Genomic DNA, 19,497 nt, shown 5'->3' on the forward strand with positions numbered 1-19,497 from the left:
TGAGTAGGTGTGTCCAAACTTTTGACTGGTACTGTACCTCAATCAAAACCTCAATGTCTCGCAAAATATAGATATTGTGCAACATTCTGTTTGTATATATGTCATGATAGACCACTCCATAGCTGTGTTAATACAAATCACACACTCCAGGGGTGATGTCTTGCCTGGGGTAATACCTTGTGTTAGCGTGGTATGGCAGTAGCCTAAGGCTGTTACACACCCTCAATGGTGGGTGATGCCAGGGAAGATTTGACACCTTAACTTACTGGAGTAAATTGGGTTTACCATTGGCAGAACTGGGAATAGACAGTACAGCTCCAGTTCTGGCTATTTCAACTGAGCAAAAATAGATAAAGATATTAATACTCTTGAATATATCAATAAAGAAGCAGATTTGGCACAATGATTTACAATATCAAGATTGAGCCATCTGTAATCACCTAAATTTCAGGTATTGAGTTGTATATGAGTGCTGCCCACCAGGACACAGGAAATACACTTGAACACAATTTCCAGTTTCTTTTTTTTCTCCAGTTAATTTGGACGACAACAATAAGGTAGGAGGGTAGGTGGGGTTGGGGTTGTTAGGGATATATGATCTGAAGATCGCTATGACTTATAAAAATGGAGTAGGTTCAATATAATTCCTCATGATGTCAAAAGGTCTGTAATTCAATGAGACAAAAACTATCTTCCATGCTCATAAACAAAAATCGGGGTGGTCTGAGTGGAAAATATTGGCCTCAGACGTGTTCGGAGATGGGTGTTGAGTACCTTTCTCTCCGAAGATCCATCTCCTGTGCATGGAGGTGGTGAAGAAGATGGGTGCCTGTGTGAGGCACATCATGAAGTCAGTGATGGCCAGGTTAATGATGAACATGTTGGCTGGAGTCCTCAGTGACCTACTCCTGTTGAACACAACACATACAGCACAGGGATTCAATTTGATACACACACTTAAACACCACCATAATTCTGTAACATTCCCTCAAATGGTAGCTCAGTGTAATCAAATGGTTATTGTTCTGTAATTGGGTACAGTAGTTCCCCTCTTTTTATGGTGAAGGATTTATTATTGTCGACAACTATTTAGCTATGGATAGAGCTTGTGCCATCAATTTGTCCAACACGTACCACTTATATCTGCATATGATTGTGTGTGTGTGTGTATGCCTGTCTATTTTCAGAATGAGTCATCATAGTGGGAGAGAAATGGCACCTCACAAAGCATTGAAAGTGAAGCACGGCATGGACGCTAGTTACAGTACATCATGTTTGGGCTCAGGAGGGAGGATGAACAGCCTGATCTCTCCACTCACGATGCTCATCAACTGAGACACACTGATTAACAACTGAGACTACAGAGCCACGTGTGACAGGTGGAGGGATAGTGAGACGAGATAAACCTCAGCATTAACTGTACATATTCTTGCTGCAAGAAACTCCAATCACATTTTAACTGATCAGATTACCTGCTCTTCTAAGGTGGAGAGAGAGAGAGTTACACTACCATAGGGAGCAACTGTCCCTTACCTGCTGAAGGCATAGATAACCAGGAAGTTGCCCACCATGCCGGTGATGCCGATAGCCAGGATGACGGCCCCTATAGTGTAATGGGCGTGGTCAGGTACATCCGCAGTGGGGAAGGGGTGACGAGGGGCCTCGTGCACCATGGCCACCTACAGGTAAACCAAAATAACTGCATTTAAACAGGAACCTGTGCAACAGCCTCAGTTGGCATTACTAAATTGTGATTAATTAACCGTATCCACTTGTTAATGTAGGAAGAGAAATTCATAGCATACCCTAAAATTCTGGTAGGTTGTAAGTAATAGGCAGACATATATTTCTCAGCAATGTTTGCAAATTACTGTACAGTATTGCAATACAGTTATTACTGTCCATTGGGGAAAGGCTGTCTATATGGAAATGTGCAGGAGGGAAACCTACTCATAAATATGGCAACTCTTTAGACCTGAATAATTACAGAACAACTTCGGTCATCATTCCAATCCACAAACTCTTATCAGCACAAAGACACACCCTCAAACTTTTTATATAATTTCAGCCAGGAGTTTTGAAAGTGGTGCTCACGAGCCAAAACCGTCCCTCTTTTAGTCATCCATTTCCTGTGATATGTTACGAATTTAGCAATTTGTATGATATATGAATTTTGCAATTCGTGTGATATGTTAAGAATCCAATTTGTGCAATATGTTACAAATCTCTCTTCAAACTGACATGTTGCAAAAGTATCTTTCACAAATAATTGTTTTTTAAATCAAGTCCTTTGTGAAGGATCAAGCAATGCATCCTGTCTCATTCTAATTCTTAACCCTTTGATTCATGTTGGCTTTTCAAAAATAATCTAACCAGTAAACTTGTTTCCCCTCTGGTTTGAATTATTTTAAAACAAGGATTTAGTTTCTTATTTTTGTTCTTGAAACCTGCCCCCGGAATCCTTATGCAGGATAGAGCAATTGTAAAATGCTGGCCTGCACACTTGCATGAGCCTATTTGATAGTCATTAGGATAGGATGTACCCAGGAAATGTGATCCCAGGGGGCCAAACAACTGGGGGGAAGCTGTACACATTCAACACATGACTGGACTGAGACCAGAATCCTCATTTGAGATTTGCATGAGTCTACTTAAACGTTAATTTTACCGAAAGACCATCAGAAGCCACATGGAGGATATTTTTTAAAATGTTATTTCTTTAACCTTTATTTAACTAGGCACGTCAGTTAAGAACAAATTCTTATTTACAATGACGGCCCTACCGGGGAACAGTGCGTTCACTGCCTTGTTCAGGGGCAGAACGACAGATTTTTACCTTGTCAGCTCTGGGATTCGATATCAAGTTATGAATCAAGCCAATCTTTTTCATAGGATCAATTCATTAAGTTCATGTTTCGCTGATTCAATGATCAAGTTCATGAGCTGGTTGATTGGACATAAAGTGATCAACTGTTCTGTTAAACTAATTGTATCTTTTCTCTATAATTATTATTTCAATGAACATAATGTACACATTGGTTTGTTATGATACAAGCATGGGTATTCAACACACCATAATAAACGGGGGGCTCAATATAAGCAATCAATACTCCGCTGGTGACTGTCTCTGAGAAAACACAGGGACCAATGACCAGTGGCGTAGGCAAAAATCTGTTGATGGCAGGGCTGGCAAATTTTTTGGTGGGACTCAAATCATCATTAAATGATCGTAAAAGCCTACCCTATACCCTAGTGTAATCGGTTGCACACAACAAGTGTCTATCCTACTGAAATAAACTCACATAGTTGCTGTCACAGACGCCAAACTCCACACTGTTGTCACCGACTAGTTGGATATGAATTTCCCACTGAGCAAACAATTTCTGTACTTACAGCATTCATATAATGTTTTTACTTTCGCTGACCTTATTTTTTTATCGACATTTGTCAATAAAACTCATGAATGCAACTGTTTATGTCAAACAGTTTGATGTTTAACTTGTAGAAATGGTTGTCCTGAAAAGAACATGGGGAAAAACAAGTGCTGGACATGCAGATAAATGAAAGTCAGAAAAGGGTTAAACACCATCACATTGGAAACATAAATTACAAAAATATGCTAATACACATAACAATAGGGCATATTGTAGCCTACAGTGCCTTTGGGAACTATTCAGACCCCTTGACTTTTTACAAATGTAGTTAGGTTACAGCGTTATTCAAAAATTGATTAAAAAACAAATCCATCATCAATCTACACACAATACCCCATAATGACAAAGGAAAAACAGGTTTTTCAAAAATGGTGTAATTTCTTACAAACAAAAACTAAAATATCATATTTGCATAAGTATTCAGACCCTTTACTCAATCCTTTGTTGAAGCACCTTTGGCAGCAGTTACAGCCTCGAGTCATCTTGGGTACGACGCTACGAGCTTGGCACACCTTTATTTGGGGAGTTTCTCCTATTCTTCTCTGCAGATCCTCTCAAGCTCTGTCAGGTTGGATGGGGAGCGTCACTGCACAGCTATTGTCAGGTCTCTCCAGAGATGTTCGATTGGGTTCAAGTCTGGGCTCTGGCTGGGCCACTCAAGGACATTCGTTGTCCTGTTGGAAGGTGAACCTTTGCCCCAGTCTGAGATGCTGAGCACTCAGGAGCAGGTTTTATCAAGGATCTCTCTGTACTTTGCTCCGTTCATCTTTGCCTCGATCCTGACTAGGCTCCCAGTCCCTGCCGCTGAAAAACATCCCCACAGCACAGCGACGATCTGTCATTCAGGGCAGGTGGGGAAGAGCCCCACCTGTTTTGAGCCCAACATTGTTTCTTAAATAGCATGTTATTTGGCATTAATACACTTCACATATCATTTTGCAAATAATGTAAAAAATATATATATAATTGAGTTAATAAAGCCGTTTTCTTGAGTAAGGCAGCTCCAAAAAGCAGGTGTTTCAGCCTAGCTCAGTGACCTCTGTGGTGGTGGGGCAGCCAGAGAAAAATACAGAGCATAGGGGTTGGTACTGTTCTCTAGTTGCTCCATGATTGGCTCAGTGTTTTGTAACACATGGGGACACTACGTCACCGCCATGTCTAAGAGTAGAGCTTGGAAATTCAAGCCCCGTGGGTGCTGCCATAGAGTTACATTAGAAGTGCTCATCCAAGAAGGCTCAAGGTCATTGGCCACAGATAAAATTACGTCACGTTATATCGACAGTAGCTTTGATTGGACTGATCATGTCAACATCTTACTTTCAAAATCTTAGCTAGCAGTTATCATCATGAATCAAGTCGACAATCTACTAGCAAATCCTTTTTTATCCTTGTCATATGAAGAGAAATAACGAAGAGAAATTATAGAAAAAACGTATCGGGGCTCATCGGCCATTGGACATAAACATTAAACAACAAGTTGGAAATCGCAAATTTAACAATGAATGGTTTGGAAGGAACCGGTGTCTAACTGCAAGTATTGCAAAGCAATCACTAGCCTGCTATTCAGTGGAGAGGCTGTGTGGTCCCAAGTCTGAGATTAAGGGTCTCTTTTCCAAGCTTAAAATTATAAACATTCAACATTGGCCATGATGTCAATGAAGCATGATTTGTGCCGTGCTCAAAACAACTGTTAACTCGGAACTGCGAAATTTGACTTCAGTGAGTTCAAGACAACTGGGAACTCAAAAACAAACTCCGACTGGGAAAATACGTTTTGAATGGTCATCCAACTCGGAATTGTAAATCGGGAACTCGGGTCTCTTTCTAGAGTTATTTTTTTATTTAATCAATTTTAGAATAAGGCTGTAACGTAACAAAATGTGGAAAAAGTCAAGGGGTCTGAATACTTTCCGAAGGCACTGTATCTCCCTTAACACCCCTGACATATGATATGCTGGTATTCTGTCCAGGACATATCTTTTCCATTATTCACCCTGTCTGTATGATGTAGCACCTTTGACTCTTCTTCCTGTTTGTTCTGTAGTGTGTGCTTTAGTCTAAGCCCATTCACACCATCCTCCTAGTGCTGTCAAACACTTCCATCTAGGGGATGCATCACAGACAGGTCTGTTTTTTTTTTGAAGTTATCAGAGGAATTCAAGGTCTTTGTCTACAGAGATATTGGCCTTGGACTATTTGTCTGGGTGTATTTGTGTGGGTGCAGTGAGAGTGGGTGCCATTATCACCATCATTGTCCTCATAATTGCCCTCTCCTTTTTCCTCCTCAGCTTCCTCACAATTGTCCACTTCTTTTTCTTCCACTTCTTTTACCTTCTCCATTTCCTCCTCATAATTGTCCTCCATCTGCTCATTCTCCTACTTCTCCGCCTTCTCCTCCTCTTCCTCCCCATCATTGTATTTCACCATGTTCTTACCTTCACTAAACCTGCTTTAGCTATCTCTGTTAGACTATGTTAGAGTGAGGTAGTGTTACGTTCCCCAGTTTCTGTGTTGTAGTTTGTATTTGAGTGTGTGTGTTTCAGGAGATGGCTTCCTGAAGTTCTCCCCAGGCAGCTGATTGATCGGCCCCAATTGATAATTGGAGAGCTGACCCCGCCCCCTCGTCAAGATACAGCTGTCTCTAATTACCATTGCCACCTGAAGCTATAAAAGCCAGTGTTCTGTTCAGAGAGAGAGATAGGCAGGCTTAGATCATTGCTGAGAGAGACGGTTGATGGCTGAGTGGTATAGCATGTTGATTGTAAATATGTATTATGTTAGTTGTTGTTGGTAGCAGCAGCAGCTTTGGTATGTTCTGTGTTTGTGCTTTGTCAGAGCTTCTTTAGTGGCCTGAGTTAGTTTTCTCAGTTTTGTTGTGAAGTGGATTGTTTAATATTCTGTTTCATTTGTTCCCAGGGGGGAAGGGGAAGGCACCTAGGGAGTACTTAGGTAAGAGGCCCGCGGGCATACATATACCCGTAGTATATTCACTGTCTAGGCACACTAGGTAAGACCTGGGCGGACCACCCCCTTGTATTTTGGTTAGGGCACCAGGTCGTGTTAAGTTAGGTAAGTAGTGGGTAGGCAGGTTAGATAGGAGGGGGAGCTTTGATATTTACTTTCTTTGCTTTGATTCTGTCCAGCCCCTTTTCCCCATATTACCGTGTAAGGAAATAAATCCTAGTAAGCGGTCAATTCTGCCTTTTGTCATCCTTTCTCGCACCTAGAGTCCATACCTATTTTGCTTCACGGAGAGTTGAGTTGTAGCAGGGGTAGTGTGAGACAACCATATGTACATTCCACTCAGTCTGAAATTACTGAGATTTTAAATGACAGAGGGAGATTTCGCCTGGTCTTATTTATTCCATCACGCCTTTGTTGGTGGGGACGCTTATCCCTGTTGATTTGTGTTCTCCTGCGGCGGCTTCAGAGCAGTCGAGCAGGGAATTGGCCCTGCGTGCCCCGAGTTACTAACTCAAACAAATGCTCTCTTCATTAAATACATTCCGGAGAGACTCCAGAACAATATGACAGATGGAGAGTGATTCAAAAACAAAGTCTGATGTTTGTGTGTTGATTTTAACCGGTGTGAGTTAATGGGGAAACTGGCTTCAAGCCTTTGGATGCAAATGGGTCTTCATTCATATTGAAGCTCAGAGAAGTTCATTTAAATGTGCGACTCCAGATGATTATTAGCAGAGTTCGTGTGCTTAGTGCTTTAAGGTTGGATAATCACTTCATCTTTCTATCTGTTTCCAGCCTGTTAGAGAAAGGAAAAGGTTGAAAACAGCATCATATGGTCTAAATCCAGTAGTCTAGTCACAGTCCTGCTGGTTTTTATTTTCCCCTGAAGCCTAGTTGATGAATTAATGTCACTGACTGCCCAAAACGAAGTTAACCGCTAATTTAAAATGGCAAGAGCGGAAACCTAGCTTGCACTAGGGCCATCGTCTAGATAAAAAAAACTGAAAGAAACTCTCCCTCTTATTATGATGTGAATATGAATGCATCCATCCTGTGAATTGTAATGAAATGGGATCATCTCCTGAATGTTATATATATATATATATATATAATGTGCATGAAAATGAAACATGGTGGGAAGAGAAATGTCAGTTTCATCTGTTTCACAGTTGTACCTTTGCTCCCAGTAAATTGATCAAGTTGGTAACAGCGGCTTATGACTGTGTCCTATGGGCTTTTGGCGCCAGTTCTCAGCATCCCCTTTTCATCGTTGGATTGTTGTGGAATGAGTTAATGATTTACATTTTTCTATATATATTTTTCTCATAGGGTAAAATCCCAACTTCCTCAATAAGAGCAGAGAGAAAATACATGTTCAAACTTCTAAGATCACCCAAAAGCCCTTGTCAAGAAGCTATTATCTGAGATCTGTTTTAATTGTTCCACCTCACCTTGTCTGTCAGATATCATTCTACGGCCATTATGGGTCCCGTGGACATCTTTTCTACAATTTACCGGACAAAGGTTGTAAGGCGTGACTTAGGGATTCTCAAAGTCGGAACTTTTCACATAGAGGACTTACTGAGCTGTAGGAGACCCTACACAATAGTTACCGAACACAGACATTGAACCTGGGTTGCCTGTGCACCTCAAGATCACGTACAGCAGTATCTCTGGGAGCTAACAAGACTCAATAGGAACAATCTCCACTAGACATCTGAAAATAGGTTCTCTTCTTTCCCAGTGATCTAAAAAGGCCTGCCGTGAATGACTCTCACCTAGATGACCATGACAGACTGACCAGGGGAATCCAGCTGAAAGCTATGATCCCATATTGATGTCCAATTCAATCAGTGTAGATGAAGGGGGACACACAAATCACATCAAATCAAAATGTATTTGTCACATACACATGGTTAGCAGATGTTAATGCGAGTGTAGCGAAATGCTTGTGCTTCTAGTTCCGACTCAAATGCGTTTGAGCCAATCAGTAGTAGAAGGGGTGGTATACAGAAGATAGCCCTATTTGGTAAAAGACCAAGTCCATATTATGGCAAGAACAGCTCAAATAAGCAAAGAGAAACGACAGTCCATCATTACTTTAAGACATGAAGTTCAGTCATCCAAAACATTTCAAGAACTTTGGAAGTTTCTTCAAGTGCAGTCGGAAAAACTATCAAGCGCTATGATGAAACTGTCTCTCATGAGGATCGCCACAGGAAAGGAAGACCCAGAGTTACCTTTGCTACAGAGGATAAGTTCATTAGAGATACCAGACTCAGAAATTGCAGCCTAAATAAATGCTTCAGAGTTCATGTAACAGACACATCTCAACATCAACTGCGTGATTAGACTGGTGGAAATCTGTCCTTTGGCCTGATGAGTCCAAATTTGAGGTTTTTGGTTCCAACCGCAGTGTCTTTGTGAGACGCAGAGTAGATAAACGATGCTCTCTGCATGTGTGGTTCCCACGTGAAGCATGAAGGAGAAGGAGGTGTGATGGTGTGGCGGTGCTTTGCTGGTGACACGGTCTGTGATTTATTTAGATTTCAAGGCACACTTAACCAGCATGGCTACCTCAGTATTCTGCAGCGATACGCCATCCCATCTGGTTTGCGCTTAGTGGGACTATCATTTGTTTTTCAACAGGACAATGACCCAACACACCTCCAGGCTGTGTAAGGGCTATTTGACCAAGAAGGAGAGTGATGGAGTGCTGCATCAGATGACCTGACCTCCACAATCACCTGACCTCAACCCAATTGAGATGGTTTGGCATTAGTTGGACCGCAGAGTGAAGGAAAAGCAGCCAACAAGTGCTCAGCATATGTGGGATGTCCTCAAGACCATTGGAAAAGCATTCCAGGTGAAGCTGGGTGAGAGCATGCCAAGAGTGTCATCAAGCCAAAGAGTGACTACTTTGAAGAATCTAAAATATATTTTATTTAACACTTTTTGGTTACAACATGATTCCATATTTGTTATTTCATTCACTATTATTCTACAATGTAGAACATTTTTAAAATAAAGAAAACCCCTTGAAATGAGTGTATGTGTCCAAACTTTTGACTGGTACTGTATATGCACACTATATATACAATAGTATTTTGACACTCCTTCAAATTTGTGGATTCGGCTATTTCAGCCAGACCCGTTGCTGAGAGGTGTATAAAAGCCATGCAATCTCCGTAGACAAACATTGGCAGTAGAATGACATTACTGAAGAGCTCAGTGACTTTCAACGTGGCACTGTCATAGGATGTCACCTTTCCAACAAGTCATTTCAGTTTCTGCCCTGTTATAGCTTCCCCGGTCAACTGTAAGTGTTGTTTTTGTGAAGTGGAAACCTCTAGGAGCAACAGCGGCTCAGCCGCGAAGTGGTGGGCCACACAAGCTCACAGAACAGGACTGCCGAGTGCTGAAGCGTGTAGCGAGTAAAAATCTTTGTCCTCAGTTGTAACACTCACTACCGAGTTCCAAACTGCCTATGGAAGCAACGTCAGCACAAGAACTGTTCGTTGGGAGCTTCATGAAATGAGTTTCCATGGTGAAGCAGCTGCACACAAGCCTAAGATCACCATGTGCAATGCCAAGCGTTTGGAGCAGTGGAAACACGTTCTCTGGAGTGATGAATCACGCTTCACCATCTGGCAGTCCGATGGACGAATCTGGGTTCGGCGGATGCCAAGAGAATGCTACCTGCCCCAATGCATAGTGCCAACTGTAAAGTTTGGTGGAGGAGGAATAATGGTCTGAGGCTGTTTTTTTATGGTTCGGGCTAGGCCCCTTAGTTCCAGTGAAGGGAAATCTTAACGCTACAGCATACAATGACATTCTAGACGATTGTGCTTCCAACTTTGTGGCAACAGTTTGGGGAAGGCCCTTCCAGCATGACAATTCCCCGTGCACAAAGCGAGGTCCATATAGAAATAGTTTCTCGAGATCGGTGTGGAAGAACTTGACTGGCCTGCACAGAGCCCTAACCTCAACCCCATCGAACACCTTTGGGATGAATAGGAATGCTGACTGCGAGCCAGGCCTAATCGCCCAACATCAGTGCCCGACCTCACTAATGATCTTGTGGCTGAATGGAAGCAAGTCGCCGCAGCAATGTTCCAACATCTAGTGGAAAGCCTTCCCAGAAGAGTGGAGGCTGTTACAGTTTAGCAGCAAACGGGGACCAACTCCATATTAATGCCATGATTTTAGAATGAGATGTTCGACGAGCAGGTGTCCATGTACTTTTGGTCATGTAGTGTCAGTATTCCTGTTGTCCAGATGGGATAGGGCAGTGTGCAGTGCGATGGCGATTGCATCATTGGTGGATCTGCTGGGGTGGTATGCAAATTGTAGTGGGTGTTGGTTAAGGTGGAGGTGACATGATCCTTAAATAGCCTCTCAAACCACTTTATGATGACAGAAGTAAGTGCTACGGGGCAATAGTCATTTAGTTCAGTTACCTCAATTACCTTCGTTCAGCTTGCATTTTGACTCTGACAGTGATCTCGACTAGGAAAATGTTGGTGAGGACTGTTCTAGTCTAGTCTAGTGCCTTTGGAAAGTATTCAGACTCCATTACTTTTTCCACATTTTGTTACGTTACAGCCTTATTCTAAAGTGGATTAAATTAAACAACATCCTCAGAAATCTACACACAATTCCCAATAATGACAAAGCGAATAAAGGTTTTTAGAAATGTTTGCAAATGTATTAAAAAACAAAAACATAAATACCTTATTTACATAAGTATTCAGACCCATTGCTATGAAACTCGAAATTTAGTTCAGGCGCATCCTGTTTCCATTGATCATCCTTGAGACATTTCTACAATTTGAGTCCACCTGTGATAAATTCAATTGATTGGACATGATTTGGAACGGCACACACCTGTCTATATAAGGACCCACAGTTGACAGTGCATGTCAGAGCAATAACCAAGCCATTTTTCCGTAGAGCTCCGAGACAGGATTGTGCCGAGGCACAGATCTGGGGAAGGGTACCAAAACATTTCTGCAGCATTGAAGGTCCCTAAGAACAAGTTGGCCTCCATCATTCTTAAATGGAAAAAGTTTGGAACCACCAAGACTCTTCCTAGAGCTGGCTGCCCGGCCAAACTGAGCAATCGGGGAGGAAGGGCCTTGGTCGGGGAGGTGACCAAGAACCCCATGGTCACTCTGACAGAGCTCTAGAGTTCCTCTGTGGAAATAGGAGAACCTTCCAGAAGGACATCCATCTCTGTAGCACTTCACCAATCAGGCATTCATGGTAGAGTGGCCAGACAGAAGCTACTCCTCAGTAAAAGGCACATGACAGCCCACTTGGAGTTTACCAAAAGCCACCTAAAGACTCTCAGACCATAAGAAACAAGATTCTCTGGTCTGATGAAACCAAGATTGAACTCTTTGGCCTGAATGCCTAGCGTCACGTCTGGAGGAAACCTGGCACCATCCCTATGGTGAAGCATGGGGGTGGCAGCATCATGCTGTAGGGATGATTTTCAGCAGCAGGGACTGGGAGGCTAGTAAGAATTGAGGCAAAGATGAACAGAGCAAAGTACAGAAAGATCCTTAATGAAAAACTGCTCCAGAGAGTTCAGCACCTCAGACTCGGGCGAAGGTACAACTTCCAACAGGACAACAACCCTAAGCACACAGCCAAGACAACGTAGGAGTGGCTTTGGAACAAATCTCTGCATGTCCTTGAGTGGCCCAGCCAGATCCCGGACCTGAATCCGATCAAACATCACTGGAGAGACCTGAAAATAGCTGTGCTGCAACACTCCCCATCCAACCTGACAGAGCTCGAGGGGATCTGCAGGAAGAAGGGGAGAAACTCCCAAGATACAGATGTACCAGGCTCGTAGCGTCATACCCAAGAAGACTCAATGCTGTAGTCGCTACCAAATGCTTCAACAAAGTACTGAGTAAAGGGTCTGAATACTTATGTAAATGTGATATTTCAGTTTAGATTTTTTATAAATTAAGAACAATGTCTAAAAAAACAGTTTCTGCTTTATCATTATGGGGTTTTGCGTGGAGATTGATGGAATTTGGAATTATTTAAAAAATGAATTATAGAATAAGGCTGTAACGTAACAAAATGTGGAAAAAGTCAAAGGGTCTGAATACTTTCTGAAGGCACTGTATGTCTGGGATAGTTTGGGCTTCTCCAGGGAACTGACAACTTTCAAAGAAAACAATGGGTTCCACGTCCAACTCTCTGGGCCAATGTTAAGCTGAAGATCTCAACTTTTATGGCAGTCAATCTTATTCTGTCACTATCACACCATCTATTTGATCCATTGATACCTTGGAGAAGTCCACTGGAATGATTTTACCTGGAGTGATTACTATGGGGTATTAAGACTTTTTCCCCCATTATGACCATGGTATTGGATGAGACGTGGGCAGCCAATAAGATACTTAATAACAATCCAATTGCACAACTTCAGACATATCACCTGCGGTACCTTAATATAAAAGGGAAATATTTGGAACAATACACATCTGGGAACCACTTTATTTCTCTATTTCCTTTTATTTCATTTAGCTGGGACAGTTTCCATCATTCATATTATTCTATGTGATAGATGACTCTTATGATATTAACTTTGTCTCTGGCTGCACATTTGTTTGAAATCTTTTTCTATAGAAGACACCCTGATTCAACAAAAATGTGTTTGGGCCAGCCATGAGGTTAAATCAATGTGGGTAGTAGTCCGAATATTATCAAAGGCGCTGGATCACAAGAGTGGATGAACAAAAAGGTCATTCTCTTGAAAGCTTTGCACTTTCAAATAACAAATAAGCAATGATACATCAAGCTTGAAAAAAACATTGAAGATAATACCCAACATGGTTTTTGAAAAGGCACCTGTTTCTAGCTTTGCTTTCTGAGCTATACATTTTTTTAAAATCTCTCTGCCCATATTTTGGTATGCATGCAGGTCAGCTATTAGACCATTAGGTACCAATACACAGCACAATACAATCTGGTGCTAATGGGTTGCGAAGAGATCAGAGCACTGGTCATTATCCCCAAACCAGGGCTGGCATTTCCGAACAAAAAGTGTACACCATTCAAATGAGCATATCGATTGGGAAGTGTTCAAAGGATCACAGTGGAAATCGCAAAATATTTTTTTACATTCTGGCTAATGAACATGCTTCAGATATGACATGTGGCTTGCTTACTACAGTACATCCATGAGTTTCTAAAGTATTGGGACAGTGTCAATGTTTTGGTTGTTTTGGCTCTATACTCCAGCACTTTAGATTTGAAATGATACAATGACTGAGGTTAAAGTGCCACTGTCAGCTTTCATTTGAGGGTATTTTCGTCCATATTGGGTGAACCGTTTAGAAGCACTTTAGGTGACAGAAAGTATTGGGACAAATTCACTTATGTATATTAAAGTAGTAAAATGTTAAATGTAATTGTTGTTAAATTGTTAGACGTTGCTTGTTAGATATTACTGCACTGTTGGAGCTAGAAACACAAGCATTTCGCTACACCTGCAATAACATCTGCTAAACACGTAAATGTGACCAATACAATTAGATTTTATTTGACAAATATGAGCTCCTATGAATTCATATATGAAGCTGACATCCAAAAGGAGCAATATCTTTATTTGTCTGAGGACATGCTACAGTAGTCATGCTACAGTAGTCAGCTAAAAATCATGTGGGAGGTATGGCGACAATTTTCTATTCCATTTCTCTTCTTGTTTTTCTGCAGGCCTAATTATTATCAATGCAAATAAAGTGAGAGATTTTGCAATGACCAAGAGAATGTCAAGAAGTTTCTAACGTCAACACTGTAGATCACCTATGTTGTATTTCCTCTGTATGACGTATTTACCCAGTATTGTGTGTAGGCTACAGATGGTTAAGAAGATGTTTGTCTTGTCTATTTCCAGAACAATACATTGTCTGTTGCAAACACTACTCTATCCATCTACCAAGGCAGCAATTGTTTTCCCTTTGACTTTTGCCTGACATACAGTGTCCCTATCCCCTTAGACAGTCTAACCCACAGTTAATACACAGTTATCACACCATTATTACACAGCCACCGTGGTGCAGTCCCACTGAGATGCAATCCGCACAGCATTAGTAGGATTTTTATCAACTTAATATAAGAGCCACATAAAAATAAGTAAATCAAGACAATCAGATACATACAGGAGGAAGACTACTGCTGGAGCTTCACTATTTCAGTTATCTGTGGACACTTTTTCCTGGCCCTCTCCCTGGCCTGTGAGATTGGGACTGTGACTCTCTGTTAAGAGATACCGCCGTGTTGGCCAGTCATGCTAACAGTACGCTAGTCATCCAACTCACTAATCTGAAACATTCCTACTCCTTTTGGAAGAGCCTGTGCTTGATATTTTCAGCATATTGTTGTCCTTCTGGGGTGCATTTTTTCACAACGCTTCAATTTCCGTGAGGCGAGTGAAAAGGAACACAGTGATCAATCCATACAGTACATACCCTCCCATCGGCATATTGTTGAGGCTAAATCTCTTGCAAATTAGAAAAGGAGAGAATAACAAACTGAATAGCGATATCATATCAGGCTGCTCTAATATTCCCTTCGCACACTGAGGATTTCAGGCAAATGAGTTTGCACATTGTTAAGACGCTAAGGGACACTTTATTTGATAATCCTAATATAGCTGAGTTGCGATCAGTTACAGAGCACATATGATACGAGGGCAGAGAGCCAACATCAGAGGATGACAGAGTCTGCTGAGATAGGGAAATTGATTAAATCGTTTTTTCCCCCTCATCTATCTACACACAATATCCCATAATGACAAAGCAAAAACAGGTTTATGTATTCGATTACAGCCTCGAGTCATCTTGGGTATGACGCTACAAGCTTGGCACTCATGTATTTGGGAAGTTTCTCCCATTCTTCTCTGCAGATTCTCTCAAACTCTGTCAAGTTGGATGAGGAGCGTCGCTGCACAGCTATTTTCAGGACTCTCCAGAGATGTTCGATCGGGTTCAAGTCCAGGCTCTGGCTGGGCCACTCAAGGAAATTCAGAGAGTTGTCCCAAAGCCACTCCAGCATTGTCTTGGCTGTGTGCTTAGGGTCGTTGTCCTGTTGGAAGGTAAACCTTCGCCCAAGTCTGAGGTCCTGAGCGCTCTGGAGCAGGTTTTCATCAAGGATCTCTCTATACTTTGCTCCGTTCATCTTTCCCTCGATCCTGACTAGTCTCCCAGTCCCTGCCGCTGAAAATCATCCCCACAGCATGATGCTGCCACCCCCATGCTTCACCGTAGGGATGGTGACAAGCGTGCTCCTAGTACGGCCACTCTACCATAAAGGCCTGATTGGTGGAATGCTGTAGAGATGGTTGTCCTTCTCAAAGGTCCTCACATCGCCACAGAGGACCTCTGGAGCTCTGTCAGAGTGACCATCGGGTTCTTGGTCACCTCCCTGACCAAGGCCCTTCTCCCCACGATTGCTCAGTTTGGCCGGGCAGCCAGCTCTAGAAAGAGTCTTGGTGGTTCCAAACTTCTTCCATTTAAGAATGATGGAGGCTACTGTGTTCTTAGGGACCATCAATGCTGCAGAAATGTTTTGCTACCCTTCCCCAGATCTGTGCCTCGACACAATCCTGTCTCTGAGCACTACGGACAAGTCCTTCAACCTCATGGCTTGGTTTTCGCTCTGACATGTACTGTCAACTGTGGGACCTTATATAGACAGGTGTGTGCCTTTCCAAATCATATCCAATCGATTGAATTTACCACAGCTAGACTCCAATGAATTTGTATAAACATCTCAAGGATGATCAATGGAAACAGGATGCAGCTGAGGTCAATTTCAAGTCTCATAGCAAATGGTCTGAATACTTATGTAAATAAGGTATTTCTGTTTATATTTTTAATACATTTGTAAAACATTCTAAAAACCTATTTTTCACTTTGTCATTATGTGGTATTGAGTGTAGATTGATTAGAAGAAAACATATGTCATCAATTTTAGAATAAGGCTTTAACATAACAAAACGTGGAAAAGTGAAGGGCTCTGAATCCTTTCCAAAAGCACTGTGTATGCTAACACACATAACCTTTCATGCTGAGAATGTACGGCACACAGACTGACAGGCTTATCATCTATTATAGGACAAGGATACTTTGTGGAAACAGTGTGTCTGTGGTTCTTCACAATCCATTTTCTCAATGGACCTCCAAGCTTCTAATCTGGATATTTGAATTGGAAAACCACCATTTGAAATGGTTATGGTGGGGTAGAAATAAGAATCTCAGTGAGTGAGAGCCTGACTTTGCTTGCCAGGTTTATAGTATTACAGGGTACACATGGCTGAGGATGAGACAACCATGACTCTAGTGAACTTTCTATCCTGTTTTCTGAATTTATCTCTCACTCTCCAAGCCTAAATTCGAAGCATAATATAACGATTGACAGTAAACTTGGGGAGATTATTTTCTGAATTTCTCTCATTTTTCTCTCGATCATGCTGAAGGACTCTGGCTGGGTTAGCTGGGTGTGTTTGTTTGTCTGTCGTGTGTCTACAGCTCAGTGGGGGAGAATCGATTCAGACAGGCGAGACGCTCATCCATCACCTGCGTGTAAAGACAACACCCCAGCATCAGACTAACTCATGTGCTGAACCCAGTCACAATGCCTCCTCCGTGGGAAGATCTGTTGATATGGGGATTTAAGGCCGTTATTTGGAGCGCTCCTCATGTCATCATCGTCTTTCAAAACTGGGTGTGGTTTTGCGTCGTGGTTAAATTAATTACTAAAACAGAGGTTAAAGGTTAAAGTTTAAAACAATTAAAACATGACTTTGACCTTGAAAATCAATTCATTTACTAATTGAGTATTTAGAGTGTGAAGAAGGCACGTGAGACTCATATAGAAAGATATTAAGGGCTTTCGATTCAAAGAAGCAGCCACAGTGATATTCTTCAATCAGCCAAGCGATTTCCTCATCATTAGTGATCATGAACATTAATGAGTCCATTTCACAGTCCAGTGATCAACTCTGGTACAGTTATTACCTGTCAACTCTTAAAAATAGAGATGCTATCAAGTATTAAGAGAGTAAGGTTTGAGGAAAGGCCACATGTCAGTAATCTGGAGGTCAGTGACCATCAGCCAATCTCAGGAGGCCGTGCGCACCCTGCAGCTTCAGCTGTGTCATTATAATACAGTACTGTTCGACACAAGGTGACTAAGAGGATTGGGATATGGCATCCCAGAGGTTGGCATTAAACTGGCTTAATTAAAGCTGGAATTGAATTGAAACAATAACAAAGCAGTCACCCCGCCTGTATTTTGGTAAAAAGCTGAAGGATGGGTCTGTAATTACTCTCAAATTCAAAGCGAGAGCTATGTATGCAAGGTCTGACCATCTATGACATCAAAATGATAGTTTTAACCATGTTTTGAGGCTATACAGTGTTTGTTTACATTGACTTTGTTTACAAACAAAGTCAATGTTTGCCCTCAGAACAGCCTCGTTTTGTCGGGGGCATGGACATTCACAGGGATGCTGACCCATTTTGACTCCAATGCTTTCCACAGTTGTGTCAATTTGGCTGGATGTCCTTTGGGTGGTGGACCATTCTTGATACACATGGGAAAGTGTGAGCGTGAAAAACCCAGCAACGTTGCACAAACTGGTGCGCCTGACACCTACTACAATATCCCGTTCAAAGGCACTAAAATCTTTTGTCTTGCCCATTCACCATCTAAATGGCACACATACACAATCCATGTCTCAATTGTTTCAAGGCTTAAAAATATTTTTTTACCCTGTCTCCTCCTTTTCATCTACACTGATTGAAGTGGATTTAACAAGTGACTTCAATAAGCGATAGCTTTCACCTTGTCAGTCTATGTCATGGAAAGTTATAATGTTTCTAAATGTTTTGTACACTCAGTGTATATCAATAATCAGTGGTGATTTTAGCATGTAAATCTTGGTTGGGCAAAAGCAAAAAAACTGGGGATGTATGCCAGCAAAGCCACTACACAACACAACACAACACAACACTAAACAATAGATTAATTGCACTATAACGGTGACAAACGGTGCCCACAAACTGTTAGGGCCCACACAAAGCTGTCTCAACAGCAGAGTCCCAACAGCAGTCCCAACACCTTACCACTGTTACACCTGGCTATCAGCGGAGCCTTGTCTGGCAGTGAAACAGTTCATTCAGCCTCATTTACTGCCTTAAAAAAACATAGCTGATATAGCTGACTTGCTTAAACAAATGTGGTTTCTGCTGACAATGGAGATGTACAAACTATGCCATAAGGGAACGACAAGAGGATAAGAAGTAATCCGTAATTTCGATTAAGACATTAATTAGCGAGCTAGGACGGACATAGTCAATATAACTATTTGAAATGTAGCCTACAGCGACAGAATTCAGAACATGGACCTTTCTTACAGTGTTCTCCCTGTACACCAAGTCAGAACCGTATGATAAATAAAGGGGGCATATAAGCAGACAATGAAAGCTCTTAGAATATTTGATTATTTCATTTCTCTGAAGCAGGTTATAGGCTACATGTGCACCACCAAGTCAGAACAATAGGCAAAATGTATTATTAGGGTGAGGCACATGGGCTACTAACAGCTTACTACACAACATGCATTTAGTATTACCTTCTTAGCTACAGTATAGAGTACATATCTCCCTGGCATATTACATAATTTATGCAGCAGCATACAATATATTTTTGGACTCACCTTGTTGTGCTGTGCTCACTTGAACAGGAAGGTCCTTCGTGGGCAAATTTTGTCATCAAACTTTGTCATCAAAGTCTGTCATTCTCTGGATTGATGGTGTTTTCAAGACAACTGGGAACTCGGAAAAAAACTAGGTCGATTCATGATGACATCAGTGATCTTCAGATTGTAGCTCTAGAAAGAGGCCCAAGTTCCGGATTTACAATTCCGAATTGGATGACCGTTCAAAACGTATTTTCCCAGTCGTAGCAAATTCTTTCCCTAGTTACCAGTTGTATTGATCTCACTAGTCAGATTTTGCAGTTCCGAGTTAACAGTTGTTTTGAGCAAATCATCCTTCATTGACAGAAT

General features: G+C 41.7%; 1 protein-coding gene across 1 annotated transcript in view; it reads right to left on the reverse strand.

Annotated features, from left to right (window-relative positions):
- Nucleotides 1-19,497, reverse strand: part of LOC139562317 (melanopsin-A-like) — a 56,904-nt gene that overhangs the window by 27,070 nt on the left and 10,337 nt on the right. The window contains exons 2-3 of the mRNA XM_071379917.1: nucleotides 1,534-1,679; nucleotides 775-908 (exon numbers count right to left, since the gene is read on the reverse strand). Coding sequence (XP_071236018.1) covers nucleotides 775-908; nucleotides 1,534-1,679 — 280 coding nt within the window. The remainder of the gene's footprint in view (nucleotides 1-774; nucleotides 909-1,533; nucleotides 1,680-19,497) is intronic.

Source organism: Salvelinus alpinus, chromosome 32 (genome assembly GCF_045679555.1).
Source record: "Salvelinus alpinus chromosome 32, SLU_Salpinus.1, whole genome shotgun sequence".
Taxonomy (NCBI): Eukaryota; Metazoa; Chordata; class Actinopteri; order Salmoniformes; family Salmonidae; genus Salvelinus; species Salvelinus alpinus.